This window comes from Cladophialophora carrionii (genome assembly GCF_000365165.1).
Source record: "Cladophialophora carrionii CBS 160.54 unplaced genomic scaffold supercont1.6, whole genome shotgun sequence".
In the NCBI taxonomy this organism is placed as follows: domain Eukaryota; kingdom Fungi; phylum Ascomycota; class Eurotiomycetes; order Chaetothyriales; family Herpotrichiellaceae; genus Cladophialophora; species Cladophialophora carrionii.
The window spans coordinates 333,897-353,076 of record NW_008481831.1 but is presented as its reverse complement, the minus strand read 5'-3'; the positions used below and the strand labels follow the sequence as shown (position 1 = coordinate 353,076).

Here is a 19,180-nt window from a genome sequence, read left to right as displayed (position 1 = left end):
AGCATGGCGTTCGGAGACGCTACGAGTCCATGAGAGGACTCTCTTCATGACAAAAGTTGCATAGCTGGCGTGCGTGCATTGTGCTCTAGGAAAGGCATGGGTAAGAGAACCGTGTACAGTGTAGAATGGCCCATTTTGCGTCCAACTTCATGTAGATATACCGGCTGCTTTGCTGGAACTTGGGTGCTGCCATATGGGGTGGCGCCTCTGAAATTGGCAGCTGCGTTGACAGCTTTGTACAAAGATGTATCGAGTCCACGTCGGTCGTGATTGTTCCTCGACGATGTTTGGTCGTGTCTGGTCAATTGACATGGTTGCTGTCGACTGGAATCACTGGGCAGACAGGCTTGAAGACGCCACGAGAGCCCCGTATTGCCCAAAGTGGCCCATGCGCGCGAGCTTGCTTCAGCTAGCCGGAGTCGGCGGGCTACTGTATCACCTGAGTAAGTACTTGATTGCACTGAGTCATGGGCCGGGCGAGAGTACGAGCAAGATGTACGACGTGCTCCCCGCGACGTACTCGTATTGGTCGAGAGATGGCTGGACAGTAGCCAGGCAACCACATCCCGACACGGCTGCGGTATAATGGCGAAAGTGCCTATCTATCCACGAGTCATACCCATCTGTGGCTTCTGCGCCGAGACGACTGCTTGACTGAGGGAATACCTGCCGCGAGAATGGCCGATGTCCGGGACGTTTGAGATCGTCAACCCCCAAATAAATAGATGAGCTGAACCGACCAGGTACGGAGGACTGGGACCGACACACGGTCAGTCAGTGACTGTCTCAAAACATTGCCATCATGCACTACTGGCGAGGCGTCATCACACATCTGAGCATTGTGCTTGCCCAGCCGACGTATCTGGCTACTCGACATTGCCTTGGCCATGTGTCTCTCCCGCCCAGCCATCGCCTGTATTTCGGGGCACACGTCGCGGTGTGGGTGTATATCGTGGCGCGGATCACCATACCCTTCTTCAGGTCGCCGCTGCGTCGACTCCCCTCGCCACCAGGGGAGAAGTTCCTGCTATGTCACCTGAATTTCAACGGAGGACAGCCTCCCACGACCATTGTGGAAGACATGGTGAACAGCACGCCCAACGACGGTCTTCTCGTCGTATGGCTGCCGCTCTACCTGTCATGCGAGATCATTCCAACCCGCCCCGACACCCTGATGGACATGCTCAACTCGCACAATTACGATTGGGAGAAGCCGCCGTTTATCAGAAAAGTCCTGGCCGGGATCCTGGGCGAGGGACTGGCCAATGTCGAGGGCGCGAAGCACAAGGCCATGAGACGGGTCGTGGCACCAGCCTTTTCCGGGCGCCATATCCGCGAGCTGACTCCGCTGTTCTACTCGAAGGGTCTCACGCTCGCGGACGTGATGGCTCGCCTAGTGAGAGACTCTGGGGATGGAGTATTGGACGTCACGGGCCCGGTGTCTCGCGCGGGGCTGGATATCATCGGTGCCGCGGGAGTAGGCATGGACTTCAACACCATCGAAAACGAAACATCACTCCTCGCGAAGCTCTATCAGTCAGTCACCAACGCGCCGGCTTTCTTCTTGTTGGTCAGCATGCTGCTCCCACGGTGGCTGCTGCAGCGGCTGAAGGGAACGGGCTTCGCGAGAACGATTGAAGCACAGTCGCAACTGCACGACGAGATTCGTAGTTTGATGCAGGAAAAGAAGGTGCTGTTGCGTGAAGAGAAATCAGCACACGACATCAAGGACATCATCGCAAGTATCATGCGAGCTGGTGATTTCTCGGACGACTACCTCGTGAGCCAAATGCTCACCTTCCTCGCCGCAGGGTAAGCAAGCCGTCCCCCTTTTTCCTTGTCCATCAAGTCTCACCGTTCTGATCCGCCTACCTGGCCTTGTGATCTAGCCACGATACAGTTGCCTCGGCCCTGTCATGGGCACTGATGCTCCTTTCGCAACACCCACAAGTCCAAGATCGTCTCCGGGCCGAATGCAACGCGAACCTGGCGCACATCGCAACTGCTGAAGTCGGCGCCTCAGCCTTCGAGCCCGAGAACATGCCCTTCCTGACGGCCGTCTGCAACGAGACGCTGCGTCTGTACCCTCCGGCGCCCTCTACAGCTCGTCACGCCGTCGTCGACACTTCCGTCGGAGGCGTGCCCGTCCCGAAAGGCACCACTGCCACAATCAGTCCCTGGGCCATCAACCGGAGTCGAGCTCTCTGGGGCGCTGACGCTGCTGAATTTAAACCAGACCGGTGGCTTGAGGAGCACAATGCAGCCGCCGGCGGGGCGGAGAGCCCATACGCCTTTCTCACCTTCTTGCACGGGCCGCGGAGCTGCATCGGGCAGAGCTTCGCGCGGCTAGAAGTAAAATGTCTCCTGGCCGCGCTGGTGACAAGATTCAGATTTGAGATGGCGGACCCCGGCCAGAAGATTAAGGTCGCCGGATTCGTTACCATAAAACCCCAGGGGGGTTTGAGGTTGAAGGTGCGTGATCTTGAGGAGGCATTCGATGGCACACCAGCCGAAAGCCATGGGTAGAGGTTGACGAGCAGCGGCGGTCGATGAAGACATGCAGGTCGCTCATTGTAACGAGTCTTGAGGATCTCTGCTCATTCTCGAGGTCTTATGTACCCCTTGAAATACTAGATGGGTAGAATCTCATCTCACATGTCAGTCCTGCATAGGATATCCACTCAGCTATAAAGTTTCTGTACGGTAGCTGTTGATAGAGACAATAGTGTCCTGCCTACATCATGCCATTGAATCTCTCCCTAAAGTCGAGGCAGTAGAGTCCCTAGGGACGCTGGAAAGACAAGGAGAGAGCGAGGCTAGGGAGGCACGAGGCCATTACTGTGAAACAAGGAAAATAATCCGTAGGGCATATGACTCTTTCGGAGGACATGATGAACTCAGAGGGGTCTGGGGCCAGACCTGACTACTATGGTGTACCCATGAAGTCGTCTAATGAAATACACCCTGGATCTAACGCAAGTTGCAAGCGGCGGCACTCTCTCTCGCACACCACATGGAACTTACTAACCTATTTGTGAGCATCCACATGAGAAACATGGTATGGTTGTATTGGCTGTGTGAAGCGGCGACGAACCATATAGCATGTTTCGATAGACGATTTTAAGGGTGGACCACAGTATTGATAGTGTAACCTTGCTACACTAATCAGAGCAGGTCACGTGCGGGTGTATTTTAACACCAATCGGAGAGATGCCAATACTTTAGCGTGGATATATTTCGGATTGGGTAATTGCTACGCTACGCTCCGCGGGAAAATGTTCCGCCGTAGCTTGCAAAGCCGGATGACTAAGCGACTATCTTCGTCCAGCCTTCTTCTCCAGTCTCTATCCACTGCCCATACTTGTACCTATCTTCATATCTCTCGTTGCACAATTCGGAACTTTCCAGCCAAGGCTAAGATGGCCCTCCTCCGCCCCGCCATTCTCGTCATCTCCGACACCGCGGCCTCGGACCCTTCCACGGACAAGGCAATCCCCACGCTCAGCGACGTGCTCGTCCAGGACGGAGCCGGGAAGTGGACCGAACCATTAACAGCGATCGTGAAGGACGACGTGGTGGAGATCCAACGAGCCGTCCGCGCCTGGACAGACACGGAGAGTAACAACAGCGGCGGCGGGGTCGTCAACCTGGTCATCACGACCGGAGGGACCGGCTTCGCCAGGCGGGATTTTACCCCAGAGGCAATCGCGCCTTTACTGCACCGCCAAGCTCCCGGGATCGTGCACGCCATGCTGGCGGCTTCGTTCCAGGTGACGCCCTTTGCGATGATGGCACGGCCGGTCGCGGGCGTGAGGAATAAATCCATCGTCATCACCCTGCCGGGGAGTCCCAAGGGGGCCAAGGAGAATCTTCAGGCCGTGGTCAAGCTCTTGCCGCATGCGTGCTTCCAGGCTGCAGGGGAGGACTCGCGCGCCGCACACTCGGGGGGTGTGAAGAAGCTGGAGAGGGAGGCTGGTGTTGTTTCTTCGTCGGCAAACAGTGCTCCGCCAGGCAAATCTTCTACGGACAATCATTCCCATTCCCATTCACATCAACATGACCACGGCCATAATCACGATCACGGGCATAACCACTCGCATGGCCACAGAATCCCAAAAGCCCACACCACCCCCGCAGAACGACCGCAGTTGCAATCCAATGACCCCCGTCTCGGCGCCAGCCAGCGGTACCGCTCGTCACCATACCCGATGCTCAGCGTCTCGGAAGCCGTGTCAGTGATTCTGCAAAACACCCCCCCTCCCACAGTCGAAGTGCGAGACCTTTCGCCCGACCTGGTAGGCTACGTCGTAGCCGAAGACATCTACGCCAAGGAAGCCGTGCCGGCCTACCGAGCAAGTCTGGTGGACGGATACGCCGTAATCGTCCCGGACAAGTGTAACACGGAGGTATCGGGCAAGCCATCTGTACCTGGCACCGGCACCAAAGGCACTTTCCCCGTCGCCTCGGTGTCTCACGCCCAAGCCACATCCCTCCCTCCACCGCTACAACCCGGTCAAATTGCACGTATCACTACGGGCGCCCCACTCCCCGAGAACGCCAACGCAGTAGTCATGGTGGAAGACACGGTCATCGCGACCCTCAGCCCCGACGGGCTGGAGGAACAAACCGTCGAGATCCTCACCGACAAGATCGTCCCAGGGGAAAACATCCGCGAACCGGGCTCCGACGTCCAGCTCAACGACCTAGTCCTCACCAAAGGCACCCAACTCACACCCCTGGGAGGCGAGATCGGCGTGCTCGCCGCCAGCGGCACGCGCCACGTCCCCGTATACCGCAAGCCGCGCGTGGGCGTGCTCTCGACGGGCGACGAAGTCACCGACATTACCCACCCGGGCCCGCTCACGGGCGGGATGATCCGCGACAGTAACCGGCCGGCCCTGCTGAGTTTGATCCGCGGATGGAACCTGTGCGAGGAAGTCGTGGACCTGCACGTCGCGCGCGACACGCCCGCGCAGGAACTCGAGCTCAAGCTGCGCGACGCGTTCCGATTACACAGCGTCGACGTGGTGGTCACGACGGGAGGCGTGTCCATGGGCGAGCTGGACCTGCTGAAACCGACCATCGAGCGCGCCCTAGGTGGCACCGTCCACTTTGGCAGAGTCAGCATGAAGCCTGGGAAGCCGACGACGTTTGCGAGTGTGTCGATTAAAGATAAAGATAACGACCTGACTCGGAGATCGTCCGCTAGCGCCACAACCGAAACTGACGCCGGTGCTCGTCCTGGCACCGCCATCCACTCTAGCGAGCCCCAGGGCGACACCCGCCACGCCCACCGCCGCCGCCTCCTCTTCGGCCTCCCAGGCAACCCAGCCAGCGCGCTCGTCACGGCCAACCTGTTCCTCCTCCCCTGCCTGCAAAAACTGGTTGGCATGCCCTCGCCCACGGGCCTCCCTCGCGTCAAGGTCCGCCTCCAAGGCCGACTGCGCTGCGACGCCGCGCGCACGGAATACCATCGCGCCGTCGTCGCCGTTGATCCCACCTCCTCTGACGGTCGCCTCGTCGCGCGGAGTACGGGCATGCAGCGGAGTTCGCGGGTCGGGAGTGTCGCGAGCGCAAATGCCCTGCTCGTGATGCCTGCGAGGGACGGTTTCGTCGACGAGGGCGCCGAGTGTGAGGCCTTGATGATGGGGTTGGTCAGGGGTTTCTAACGAGTAAGTGGGTTGAAAAGGTTACTGGGTACATTGGGGAAGGTTGGGTCAAGTGCCTTAATAATGTACTGTACTGTAGCGAGCAAGAAGGTAGATGGCAAGGGCTGATCTCCCTGCGGTACCGGCAGTACCAGCCGATAGTACTGTACTGTGGTACTCGGTCCTGCGGTAGTGGACCTACCTTTCTCAGCAAGTTCTTGTCCTCTCACTGTGGCGTGTCTTGCTGTCTTATAGTACCATCTCGCTGTGGTATTCTCGCTGTGGTATCTCGCCGCCTTGCCGTCTTCCTCCGTCGATATCGTCGATATCATCGATCCGTGCATCCATCATAATATCGACATCATTTCCATTGATCATCCCGACTGTCCTTGTCCCACTGGATATGGAGAGGTGGGATGTTCGTGTATCAGCCACGCCCTACTGCCTGCAGCAATATTTGACCTCCTACTCCCCACGCGTCACGGGCCCGACGGTAGTAGGACTGCACATACGACAGTATTGTACTGTACTGTACTGTACTGTACTGTCCCTCGGTGAGCTCTGGCCCCGGTCATGCTCATGCTCATGCACGTCGTGCACTTCGGCCACACATTTCTAAGTTGAACAAGATTGATTATTGACATCAAGCTACTGTATTCCGTCAGCCTACTCATTCGGGCAGGCCTGTTCTTACTTGGGGTATCAATACAAAACCATGGCAATGTCAAAAGTACACCGACTGATGCTCCACGCCGGTCTATAGTGGCACCCTCTCATCCTGGCCCTGTGTCGCCGCCAAGTCTATGTGGCATCAACCCCTGCAATGCTACCAATGCTACCCATGCTCGAACGCTACCAATGCTAAAAGATGCAAAACACCGCCTGCTCAGTCAGGGATATCCCCTCTTTTGAATTCCCTCTTCTTGACCGCTCTCAACGCCGGCAATGTGTGACTCTTCCCGGGCTCTCTTCCAATCTCCACGACCAGGAACCTGACAAAGTCTTGCAGCAACCAGTAGCTGCTATGCGCGCTGAGCATGTTCAAGTATTGAAACTCCAAGGGTCCAGCGCCGGCCGATAGGAACCAATCAATCTGTCCATTCTCGTTGAGCAGATACATGCGTTTCTCGGCAATTTCCTCCCTCGAGAAGTTGTGCGTCTCCAGCTCGACGGTACTGGGCATCTGCTGAAGCTCCGGACGCACCGGTGGCGCGGCAGTTGCGTATGCGTCGCCCGCCGTGCTCGACGCCAGGTGCAGATGTCTGCCAACGCGGGTCATGAAGCCGACACTGGCGCTGGGGATCACGGCAGGTTGAAGCGACCTAGCGTACAGTTCGTCCACTGATGCGTTTTGCAGATACGAGATGGGATCGTTTCTGTGGACAATGTTGTAGATGTTGTCCACGGCGAGACACCCGTACGTGGCCTCGCTAGCAATCCCAGGCTGTCCGTCTTCACCTTCCATACCAGGTTTGTCCCTGCCCTTACGGGGAACGAGACTGGCATTATGGAGAAGCAAGAAGAAGCCGCAAGGGCTGCCGCAGGAAAATAAATTGGTCGTGTCGAATTCAAAAAACTTCTGACTCGGACTTTTGGGGTCCAGCTTGATGTCCTTCCCTATCCGAGTCGGCTGCTGCCCGAGTATCTCCATGGCCATCACGGAGCCCAGCGAGTGAGCGATCAGGTGAACGCGGCCATAATCTTCGAACCCAGGGTTGTTTCGACACCATAGTCGGTAAACTCGGTTCGCTTCTCGGATGACCGCCGAAGTCATTTTCTCCTTGTGGTGTGACATGTAGTATGGAATGTCCAGCATCACGTCGCTGATAACGGAGCGAACCGCTGGAAGACTGTCCGGGGTGATGTCCTTCAACCCGAATTTGTTCTCGGTGTCCTCGGAAGCGGTTTTGATGTCTTCATCGAAGGACAGAGTCAGTCTCCAATTCACCGGCAGAACCATGATACCGGTCCCATGTCTCAAGTTGCCCTTGACCACCTCGGTGGCTAGTTCGACATTAAACTCGCGCCTCAGACTATTGATGGCGTGAGTGAAGTGGAAACTGTCAACCCTTTCCGAGAGCTTCTGGCCGATGCCGTGGATGACCAGGACCAGGTCACTAACCCTTGGTCCGGCGCTCTCTTGGTCACAGGCTGCACAGGACATGCGCCGACCTCGCGTGGTGGCGTCCCCGGACTGCGACATATACGCGCCAACCTTGGCGTGGGCAGTTTTGGCATCCATCTTGTGGTCAGGATGGATTTTCAACCAGGCTTTGCGATCGAAACCACGAACAACAGCAACGCCTATCTGTCGACCCTTGCGCAGGGAGCTCAGCGGTCGACGATTTTGAGCAATCGATGGGAGCAGGTTAGGCTTCAAGATCTGAGCATTTCGAGCGTCCGTGTAGATGACGCTGTGAGTGGCAAACAGTCGCCTCGTCCAAGCCTTCTGCGGATCTGCCGCTGCGTTCTGAACCGTTTCCGGCAGCTCCTGGCTCCTTCGCCGCTCGGGGTGGTCTGACTCCTTGATATCGAGGCTGGTGGAAGGTCTGCTGCTCTTCAAGTCGTCGGGCCACAATCTATGCACGACCTTCATCTCGGCAGCAGCACCGTTGTCGATACAAGCCTGCAGTTCTTCCTGATACGAGGGTGCAAACGGCTTGATGTACTCGTAGCCCACCTCCAAACGGTTGGCCACTTCGGCAGGCACTGGCAACATGGTGTCTTTGTAGAACCATGTGGCGCGTATGACATTTGAAGTATCGTTGATTGGGGACCAGTATATAGGTTTCATCACGAGGTCAGGCAGCTCGACCAAATGTAGCTTGGACACTCCAACCGGGACGAATGCCTTCTCGTCCTCGTCCTCTTTGTCCTTGCCATGTCGGCCAGCGCTCCGGGAGCGACTCGTAGACTCTGCGTCCGAAAAGTCAGCGTTGGCATACCCAGATCCATGCGGCAGGGAAGAACTGATGTTGCGTTCACTGGGAGCTCGCGCAAAAGGTCGACCGCTAATATTAGACCCAGGGTCAGCGGTTGGTTGAGCTCCGGATAGACCATCTTCATCAAGCTTGTGTTGGTTCGGAGAAGCGTCGCGGCTCTTCTTGCCTCCCTTGTGTCGGTGACGGAAAGGCGAGCGGTGCTTCCTGTGCCTGCCTGAATCTTTGCTCGGTTGCTGCTGAGCTCCGGAACTCTCGCGCAGCTCTTCCGCATTCACCGGCCTAGACTCGCCCTGCGGATCAACAGGCGTGTGATCCAGCATAACCTCCGAACTTGAGGCCGGCACTTTCGCCGATGGTTTTGTGCGGCCGCGTGAACTGGCCTTGCTGTCAGAGGCTCCCGACGCCGTTGCCCTGGACATTCCGCCACGAACATCTCTGGAACGTGGGAAAGAGAAAACTCCTGTAGCAAGATTCCTCCTCCTTTCCCTCTGCTCCTCGTTGAGGTCTTCACCGCTGCGGTGGAGAGCTTGCCATGCTTCTTCCAGAGCAGCATTGTCTCGGACCGAGAACGGCTGGGGTGGTAGGTCTGTGGCTTTGTCCGCAGACACAGGTGGGAGAGGAGACAGGGGATCGTCTATGGGCAACGAGGACACGTAGAAGAACTGTGCTCTGACAGTGGGAGGTGCTAGGCCATCGTCGACAGCTTCCTCGTGGGGCTCTTCGTCGTAAAAGGCACACGTAGGCCCTAGGGAGTGCACCGGTTGAGCCATGGGTATTGCCCGGTTCAGATATAGTGTGATCTCTCTTCCAACGATGTTCGGGCCGGATGTGAGTGTCGGGAAATGGATGGTGTGGTCGGGTCTAGTCCATTTTGTTTCTGCAATGCATCGTGGCGGTCCCTTCCTGCCACACCGAGATCACTAAGGGCGCATGAGTGTTCGACGCAGGAGAAGTGTAGGAATTGAACGACAATATCAACTTTCCTATCTGTCGTCCTGAACCACATGGTGCAAGCCTGGATGCTGTGCAGAGTCTCAGTTGAGCCTGCGTCCGCAAAGACAATGACGTAGGCACCTGCAGCCACTTGGCGAGCTACTTGTACCATGCTGCGTGTCTACAACACCATCCAACAGCGCGAGGTGGCAGGAGGCTGGCACAGCTGTAGGCCCACTGAGCGAGACCTCGAGTCAGCGTGCTAGACTATATCATCGTTGGCCTATGCAACACACTGCTGGGAATTCGGAGTTCCGATCCAGCCGCTAAAACATTCCCCCGGGGCTCATCAACACAGGGCCTGGGAAAGGGCGTGCAATATACAGTTGGATTCACTTCGTCCAATCTCCTTCAGATGTCCCTCCTCACTGATCTGTTCGTTGGCGCCATCGTCATGTCGCATCCCCAGTCGTCCTTCACAGATAGATTCTGCTGGGACCATCCTACCGACAGCGGTCTGTCTGCCAAAGTGGTCGAGGGAGGTGTGGGATACGTTGGTAGTGTCATCTTGGTGGAATGGCGTGTCGGTCATGACGAGAATTCAGCCGCCTTCGAGCTCACCAACAGCCCAATAATCAACCCAAACAATCCCAGCACACTCGAGAAGATCTCAATGACCAGCACCTTGACAAACATAGTCGCATCCGCCGCGTCTGCGAGAGCCGCACTGCTCCCATTAATGCCCACACTGACACCACAGATCAAGTTGCACATTCCAACCGTCAACCCAGCCCAGAATAGTGCGTAGCCAGTGTAGTAATTTGATCCCGTGTAGAGTGCCTCTTCCGGCACCATGGATAGTTTTGAGGCGAATACGATCGACATGATGACGCCGTAGATGGCCACAACTTCGCAGAAGATGATGGAAATGAGGTTCTTCGTTCGTATCCGTGGTGCCTTGACGCCGCCGCCGAGGATGGAGGTGCCGGTGATGAAGATTCCCCTGTGAAAGAGTAGAAGTCAGCATGGCTACGGTAGGAACAGATGGCGGTTTGTGTCTTGCTCACCATGCTGCTCCCACCACCGATAACCCTATGCAGAGGCCTATGCCCAAGTCCGCCCATGCGTACGGCGACACTGTCTCAAGGAATTGTCCAACCTGTAACTCACGGGTTAGACTTTAATGGCGACCACAAAAGGTGTCTGCGTGTGAGGCGCTCCATACATTGAATTGCTCGCCTTCGCCATTAAAGAGCATATCTGCAAGCAACGATTAGCCGTCCACCTCGAAAAGGCGCCAGGCGGTCTTACAAAGCCCTATGACGCCCAAGGCACCAAGCGCGCCGCCAGTAGGGTAGATGAGACTCATCTCGCAGCCTCGCCCCTGACAAAATCTGCGAGAAGAGCGGCTTCAAAAGGTGGGGAGGAATGTCTGGAAGAGGAGGAGCTCATGATGCATCCGAATGAAGGCCGCAGCTTGGACAATCTGGGAGGCGAGCTCGAGGAAGGTGGACCGAACGCGCGCATCACGTGGAAGGCTGTCCCCTGCGCGTCGAGCGCAAAATCACGTGGAAGGCTGACCTTCCCACTGTGCCACTCCTGGTCATCCTCGCAGCTTTCGAAATGGTCTATGTGTCCACACATTCTTGCTTGGGGACCAGAACCCTTGACTTATCCAACATTTAGACTTGGAGCTCAGGAGATCAATCCGCTATTCTCGACTATGTACTTCCTATATTCCAGCACTCGGCTCCAAGACTGGCCCACCCTGGCAAAGGGCGTGACATTCAGGACGCTCACAACTCACCGCGACCTGCCTTTCATCTCCAATCGTCGACTAAACCCAACATCCAGACTTGTCACTCTGAAGGGGCTTAAGAGGTCCTGAGCCCGCTCCTTGATCGGAGTCTCATCTGTCTTGCACCTGGTATTACCTTACGACCCCGGTGGTCTCCTCGCTTTCCTCCCTGGTAGGAACCTGAGCAGGATGCGGCAGCCTCAGCTCTTTTCGCCCGTTGCTCTTGTAGTAAAGCACGACATCTCCGCCTGTCCGCCAGACATGCACCCTTAGAGTTGCGAGCGTGGTGTTCGGGTCGACGCGTTGGCCCTGGCAGTAGAGCTCCAGATATTCTTCCGGCTTCAACTGCTCCTCAGCGTTCTCCTGCTCGCTATCCGGCGCCGGGATTTCAGTCGGTCCGGCTTCACTTGTCTGTTGAGCCTGTGGAGGTGGCTCGCTCTCGGTATGCGTTGCGCTAGACTGAGCTGTATCCGGAGGCGGCGCAATGGGGGCGTGAGCGGGAGCTTCAATTCGCTCCGCAACATACGCCATGATTTTCTTCGCGCGCAGCATGCGATTCGCATTGAGGCGGGCGTTGCCATCAGGCGATGCAATAGCTGGAAGAAGGTTGTCATAAGGGTGCAGCACAAAAGACACCTTGACTGTGTCTTTGTACGGGATTTGATTCTGGAATGCCACGAGACCGAGTCAGCAGGCGAACACTAATCGATGGGCTTGGAGGATCGCGGTGTGTTGAACTTACTCGCAACAACAAGTCACCCAGCCACATCGGCGCAATTTTCTCCAACGTGTCAACCTCGCTCGGGTTGCCTAACTCACTGATCTCTCCCCTATATTGGTCCGCTAGGCCGCCACTCTCCGGATTATCCTCCTGGATGATAATTGTGGTATGAGGTGGTGGAGCCAGCACTGGCGTTTCGCTGGACGGGCTGGGCGTTATGCCTGGCGGCAGTGGCTGATCTGGCCGGTGCTCAATGTGCTCGTCGTACTCGAGACGGATCTTCTGCACAACGCCGAAGAAATTGTCCTCGATGTTATGCACCTTCTCAGTGTCTTTGTCGGACGACCGCATCGAGGCTGTATCCGATAATTTCTCTTCTGCTGAAGCCACAGGCACCTTCACCTCTGCTGAGGTGCGGGTTGTCATTTTCTTGCCCAAGGACATGCCCATGCCGAACTTCTTGCCGAACAAGCCCTTTTTCTTTTCTTCCGTTGGTGAAGTTGGCGTGGAGACCGTGCCGGAGTTGTTTTCCGTTCCCATGCCCGGTGTTTTGGGGACTTTGTCGCTATCTGATGATGCTTCTGATTGATCGATAGCGGTGGTGGTTGAAGACGAGAAATAGTCCACGCCTTGTGACTCTGTTGCCGACGGGGTTTGCTGCACGCGAGGAGTGTGTACCCTCGGCGTCGACGTTCGAGGAGTAAGCGCTGTACCGTTTGGAGTCGCTGCTCCGTCTTCTTCTGCCGTCGTAGAAAGGGTGGTGCTCAGGGGTGCGAACCCCGGAGTAGCCGCCCCAATTGCTAAGCCCGGCGTAGGAGGAATCCTTCCTAGTCCGTTTGCCCGGGGCGTGGCGGTGGTCCCCGGAGATACCATAGGAGTTGTTCCAACAGATTCTGGCATGGCAATACTCGTTGGTGCACCGGGTCGAATGAGGCCAGTGCTGGGCGGTGGAGTAATCTTGCTTTGAAGGGTGCGTCTGTGCTCCTCGTCGCGAGCAATCTCTTCGTCAATCAACTTGGAGAACAGATTGCGCAAGACCCATTTTCCGAGATTAACTGTGAAGTATCATCAGTACGGTCGGTCGTCCACGAGATATCCCACTCACTCCTTTGATCTTCCCGGAAATGAACGTTGTCGGGCAGATCAACCTCGTCTGCATACACTTCCGCATCGAAACAATAGTTCTCCTCGAGCATGACTGTGATCTTGCCAGTCTTTGTGTCCACACCACACCAATTGGCGACGCTTTCTGTGGTGTTGACCTCCGGCACGACTTCGTCCAAATGGCGACGGCCGAACGACTTGATCGGCGTGCACTGTTGCGTGTCAAATAGGTCCCAGCCTCAGGCAGGGAAGCAGACTTACTCTTAACAGATCCCATAACACAACTTCACCGGCAGTGTCCAGGGTGAGGATACGCTTTCTGTCGTTTAGCATGACGTGTTTGATAAGTCCGTTCTGGCCTTCGATAGTCTCAGCAGGTTGTCCTCGGACAGGGACCACTAGACTCAGATCGTCGGCAATCATGACTTCTGAAGCCTTCCTCAAGTTTGTCGCCGACGCATTGGGTAATCTGCCCAGATTCTTTCGGCCAGGAAGCAGAGCAGTGTTTGAGACTCGAAGGATAGCGGTATGTGGTATCTTCTTCTTGTGGTCCACTTCGCCATTCGTGGTCCCGTTGGTCATACCCTCTTTGGTCGAGGTGGGTGACTCTGTTCGAGCATCTTCAGGCGACAGGTTTTTCCTCGCCTCTGGACTCGCAGCCCTTTCCTCGCGTGGCGAGGATGGCGGCGTCTCCACCTCGAGCTCCGTATCGACATCAAGCCAGCGGTTAACGCTCGAACTCGATGTTGCCGTCCACACAAAATCGCCCACAGGGAGAACCCGCGCAATGCCATCGTGCTCCTGACAAATGGCGACCGAAACGCCGTCGTCGATTTCCATGGCACGACGCGTGTCTGTTTTGGCAACGAGTCCAGACTTGTCTCCCGAATAAAAGACTGCCAGGTTAGGGTCATCCGAAAACATGCACCAAACGCTGTCGTTGTGCATGGTCAAGGTATGGACACATCTTCCAGCGGCAATGGACCAGACTTTAATGGTCTGATCGGACGAGGCGGTAAGCAGGGTGTCGCCGTCATCGCTGATCAAGATGTCTCGGACATTGTCTGTGTGCCCAACAAGCTTGGTTATGCTCTTGCCAGATTTGACATCCCACAGTCGAACCACACTCTCGGGGCCACCACTCGCCAGCAGAGAGCCTCGGGCGCGGAGTGCATATACGGACCCCTTGACCACGTCTTGAATCTTGCCTACGTCAATCTCGAGGTTCTTGCCGGCCCCGTTCAGATCCCACAGACATATCTTGTGGTCCAAGCCTCCCGATGCAACCCAATTCGCGGTCCGGTCGGGAGTCGCAAGACACTTGATATAGTCACTGTGGGAGCCGATGGTGTATGCTTGAGTGGTCTCGTGGCCGTGGGGTCGCCACAGCTTGACGGTGACGTCGGAAGACGCAGATACCAGCCCGAGATTGTTCTTGACCAGGACAATGTCGTTGACCCAATGCGTATGCGCCTGCACCTGCTTGCGAAAGGAAACAGTGCCCTTTTTGTCCTTTGTCCCTGCGTCTTGCTGTGCCCTCTGCGCCTCGAGATCTAGATTCCAGGCACATATCACACCGTCACGCCCGCCAGTGTATCTGCATTATATTTCAGTATTCGCTCGCATGGTCGCGGTGGGCATGTACGCACAGGATATCGCGGTCCTCGTCGAAAGCGAGTCCGTTCACCCCAAGCCGGTGGCCTCCCGGCGAGGCTGCCAGAGGCAGGACTGGCGTCTGTTAGCAAGTGCGACAGCGTGTCCAAGACCGGGCGACAAACCATAGCTGATCCTCTGGCGCTTCTTCTTGGCCATATGCGAGTACTGTCAAAAAGGCCCCTCGAGTTTCTAATCCTCGCGACACACTGCGGTTCGTGCACTTCTAACCATCCATTGCCGCTTGAAAAGCCCAGAGGACGCAGCCTTGATCTCGAATCCACCTGCGAAGTTGGAATAGGTCGGAGGAGCATGGAGTAGCTGCCGTCGGCAGATCAGGTAGTTCGCATTTAGCCTGCGTCGTTGCAAAGTGCGGGCAAGGGCATTGCGGATGGCACGCCACTAACACCACGAGCTCCCCGAGAAGCTGGGGCCGAACGTGGCATGCTACGGGGGCAATTACTCCGAGGCGAGTCCATGTGCTCGTATGGTGCTCCTCTGAGGTCCATTTCATCATGGCTTCATTTGTGGTTGAACGTGGTAAACTGGTATCTACAATATAATGACCCTCTCACTAAGACTTTGACCATTTTCTCCTGAACGCATCTCGACCAAAGTATCCAAAGGCGCCCCGTCAAGCGCACCCGCGTTTCTCGGTAAGCTCCACCTTCGCATCCCACGCAGCCCGCCCGTCATTGCTGTGCCGTGACATGGTCAAAGCCGTGTCCGCACAGTCTCCAGGCCGACCATGAAAAGTACCCGCCTGCAGCTCAAATGCCACGCCGGCAGCTCTTGTACTATTTGGGTGGTGGCGGACCTCCCGAACCAGCCTCCAACACGTGGGTGTGGCCTTCAGCGTGGTGAACAGTGCCGTTCTCCTCTTGATAGCACACCTTCGCATTGAGCACCCAGTCGTCTTCAAGGACTTCCTCCATAGTCGCTCGTTCCGCCGGATCGATCTTGAGCATGCGTCCGATGATGTGCCGGCTCTCGCGGGGGAGGATCCGGAGAAGCCGCCACGGTCCTTTGATTACTTCCTGCTTGTCACCACCAGAGGTGGAAGGCCTGCCTTCGTCGACGCTCTCCGAATGGTGATGGCCGTGGTGTGAGGACTGGGTACCGCCGTTGGCTTCCGAATTGTGCCGCGAAGTAGAGTGATCATCAATCGGGTTCAGCGGTGAGTGCTTTCGGGGATGAGAATCGGGGACCGGTGTGCCGGGGGTGGGCGGAGATGCGAACAGTTTGTAGGAGTTGTCCACAAGTCGCGGCTGCTTCCACGGGAAACGGCGTAGAGACATACAGCAGAAGATAATGGCCAGTGACCAGATGTCAGTAGCCGTCGGATCATACTTCTTTTCCTCATACACCTCAGGAGCAAGATATGGGTCAGATCCGACGATACCTGTACTTCAAGTTAGCAGTTGTTCGGTCATTGGGACTGGTAACCAACCCGAAGCAAGCACGATCTCGTTTTCGAACGGATACCTGAACACGGTGGCGCTGCCAAAGTCGATCAACTTCATGATCCCATGCTCGCTAACCACCACGTTGTCCAACTTGAGGTCACGATGTGCGAGCCCCATGCTGTGCAGGTAGCTGACACCATTGACAATCTGGAGAAATGCGCACGCAATCTCCTCCCTCGACATCTTTCCTGTCATCACAATTGCAAACAGATCGTATGGTGCATATTCCATCACCTCATACCATCGATGGTTTTCATGGATAATGTCCATGGTTTCGATGATATTGCCATGATGCAAGGTTGATCCGATACAGAACTCTGCCGTAACCTTCTTCGAATAGTCTTTCTCGCTTTCCCAGGAGTGCTTTTCTCGGAATTGCTTGACGGCAAAAGTGACTCCATCGCTGCTCCGTTTGAGTAGCCTCACAGAGCCACCGGCTCCGGAACCCAAGACTTTGCCGAACTTGCCATATTTGGCCTCAAGGCTGTGATCATCCATAAAGGGAACATTGGCGGGGGGAGCTTGGTGAGGAGGTGTTCTGGTGCCGGATTTCTGATTAGTAGATTTCCGTGAAGCTGGAACGGATGCTGCTGGAGACTCTTGTGGTGTGCTGTGCTTCTTGTGGCCGTGACCAAGTCTGAAAAATCGCTTCAGTTCAGACATTGATCCATGCTTCTTCCCTTCTAGACCAGTCCTCTCGTTGCCGCTATCTGTGACGTGAGAATAAGGGTCTTTCTTGCTTGGTCCGAAGATTGAACTGCGCTTATCCGACCCAGAGATATCGCTACTACTTGGCTGCCGCGGTATCCGCTCAGCGGCAGCTGCGATGGCCGGGGCAAGCGAGCCCCTTCCAAGACTTCCGAAGTGACGTGGCTCAGTCTGCTTCTGCTGGCCGCCGGGTTGAGGTGACGAGGGTCGAAGCTTGGGCGTTCCCACTGGACTTTGGTCCGCAGGACTTGTTGACTCGGAAGGTCCAATCTCAAATCTGGCTACTCTTCTTTCCTGCCCCTGGTCAGGCTTACTTGAGGGCTGCTCGTTCGAGGAAGACGGGACAGGCTGGGAAGGGGATATTGACTGCGATAATGCTCTGCCGTGCTGGTCTGGAGGAGGCGATGTCTGTGGAGTTATAGCATTTTGGCCGGATTGACCCCGCCCAGCAGACACAGAATCATGTTTGCCATCCTTTGAGCCATGCGGTGTCAACGGTGGGGACTGGAAAGCAGAGGACATGGAACCGTGACCGTGTCTTATAGAGCCACGAGGAGTCCCGGGCGCCTCACTGTCTCTCGAAGGGACCTGAGAGAACTGCTGTCAGCGTCTTCTAGTAAGATGGAGGACGTTCCGCATACCCGGGACGGAGGCATCGAGACTGTCTCGTATGCAAAATTGGCCATCCTGCTCTCTTGTAACCGTGACTTTTGCAACGACATGGCCAGGCTCCGGATCTGTTCATGTGCCTCAGGGCTAAGCTCCTCGTTCTTGACCCCGCTAGCCTCTGATATCCGTCTTGACTCATCGAGAGGGTCTATTTCCTCGTCGTCCGAAGTAAATCGTACAGCACCTTGCGCAGATTGTGCATTCTTTTTCTCTTCTAGCTCCGGTTTGGCATCTATGACCTCCGAGTCAGCCTAACGTGCTCTCACCACAGTCCACAAGCTGCAGGTACCTTTTTCGCCCTTTGAGTCGTCCCCGGGAAGAAGCATCGCGGACAGTTTGGAAGTCATTTTGTCGGGATCGTGGGGTGGAGGGGTTCTGATTGCGATGGTCGGCGGATAGGAAAGCGATCGGCTACATTAACGAACGTTGATCCCTGCTGATGTATTGGTGCAAGTGAAGACCTGAGAGACACTAGAATCCGATACTCTGAAAAGAACTCATGTTAGAGTAAGGAGCACTATTGCTGTCCCGCGCTGGGCTTTTCGGAGAGTAGATGAGCTAATACGGGAACGAAAAGTACACTGGCAGAGCATTGGCCGGCCGAGTGGAGCTGATGGAACTCACATGCGTTCAGTTACGTAGACTGCGAGATTTTGATCTTGGGTTGATCTATACACGCAGACGGAACCGCCGACGAGAATGGACCTGGTGGAGCAGAAGACGACAGGACGGAGTATGAAAAAGTGAGACAGCGCAAGACCAAGGAACGCAGTCCTCTACTGGCATATGAAAGCCAAAGCGGTAGGTCAACTGTAGGTACAGTGATAAACTTGGTGCTCACTTAATAACCGCACTCCAATAGATCCGCCGGAACAAAGGTCCATCAGCGACTCAGCGTGCGAGACTTGTTCGCTAAAGACACACCGAGCAGAAGGTGGGATGTCTATTGCCCCGCCAAACACTCGTCTCAGCATATCATTGCTCCTTTGGAACCAAAGCACGGCAAAAAGGATGGCAATTGGCACAATTCCCTAGCTGCTCTTTCGGCCCCAGGAGTCACAGAGATGGGCTGACGGTACCGAGCCCGTAAGGCCGGCTCACGGCAACAATGATGTGTAAAAGTGCATATCATTACGGCCACCAAGAATGTCCTCACAAAGACATACTGTGTAGTTGTAAAGGCGGGTGGCAGAGCGGAGCGCAGAAGCATCCGACCCTGAACATCTTCTAAGCCGCTGGAGTCTGTCACCTGCTTCATCTTTGCCTCCAGTCTATCCAAGGCTTTCCTTCCGGCTGGCCCGGAGACAATATGATGACAACGCTGCATACCACACGTCCCTTCAGCTCCCATTTGCGTATTACGAGATGTCGATGTCTGCCTAAACGCGAGAGAGAATCTTCTTTAGGCGCGACGTCATCTCTCGTACCCTTATGGACTTTGCAATACGAGTCATCATCTGCCCATCCGAGTAGAGCGATTTGAGGGTGGTGCGGAGCCGATTCCATTACCCAAGCCAGAACGCCTGATCCCATATAAT

At 55.8% G+C, this 19,180-nt stretch overlaps 6 protein-coding genes across 6 annotated transcripts; 2 read left to right on the top strand and 4 right to left on the bottom strand.

Annotated features, from left to right (window-relative positions):
- Positions 1–802: 802 nt before the first annotated feature.
- Positions 803–2,526, top strand: G647_07085 (uncharacterized protein; the record flags this gene model as incomplete). The annotated part of the gene is made up of 2 exons (XM_008731402.1): positions 803–1,812; positions 1,890–2,526. 2 exons carry the CDS (start codon positions 803–805, stop codon positions 2,524–2,526), a joined length of 1,647 nt encoding a protein of 548 aa, XP_008729624.1.
- An 893-nt stretch (positions 2,527–3,419) lies between these two features.
- Positions 3,420–5,669, top strand: G647_07084 (uncharacterized protein; the record flags this gene model as incomplete). Its single annotated transcript, XM_008731401.1, has 1 exon — positions 3,420–5,669. One exon carries the CDS (start codon positions 3,420–3,422, stop codon positions 5,667–5,669), a length of 2,250 nt encoding a protein of 749 aa, XP_008729623.1.
- Positions 5,670–6,534: 865 nt separating this feature from the next.
- G647_07083 (uncharacterized protein) lies at positions 6,535–9,360 on the bottom strand (the record flags this gene model as incomplete). Its single annotated transcript, XM_008731400.1, has 1 exon — positions 6,535–9,360. One exon carries the CDS (start codon positions 9,358–9,360, stop codon positions 6,535–6,537), a length of 2,826 nt encoding a protein of 941 aa, XP_008729622.1.
- A 751-nt stretch (positions 9,361–10,111) lies between these two features.
- On the bottom strand, positions 10,112–10,892 carry G647_07082 (V-type ATPase, C subunit; the record flags this gene model as incomplete). The annotated part of the gene is made up of 4 exons (XM_008731399.1): positions 10,112–10,526; positions 10,591–10,682; positions 10,749–10,783; positions 10,835–10,892. The coding sequence occupies 4 exons, from the start codon at positions 10,890–10,892 to the stop codon at positions 10,112–10,114; spliced, it is 600 nt and encodes a 199-aa protein (XP_008729621.1).
- A 561-nt stretch (positions 10,893–11,453) lies between these two features.
- Positions 11,454–14,958, bottom strand: G647_07081 (uncharacterized protein; the record flags this gene model as incomplete). The annotated part of the gene is made up of 6 exons (XM_008731398.1): positions 11,454–11,987; positions 12,064–13,097; positions 13,148–13,358; positions 13,408–14,743; positions 14,796–14,874; positions 14,925–14,958. 6 exons carry the CDS (start codon positions 14,956–14,958, stop codon positions 11,454–11,456), a joined length of 3,228 nt encoding a protein of 1,075 aa, XP_008729620.1.
- Positions 14,959–15,596: 638 nt separating this feature from the next.
- On the bottom strand, positions 15,597–17,989 carry G647_07080 (uncharacterized protein; the record flags this gene model as incomplete). The annotated part of the gene is made up of 4 exons (XM_008731397.1): positions 15,597–16,201; positions 16,250–17,561; positions 17,615–17,874; positions 17,932–17,989. The coding sequence occupies 4 exons, from the start codon at positions 17,987–17,989 to the stop codon at positions 15,597–15,599; spliced, it is 2,235 nt and encodes a 744-aa protein (XP_008729619.1).
- Positions 17,990–19,180: the final 1,191 nt, after the last annotated feature.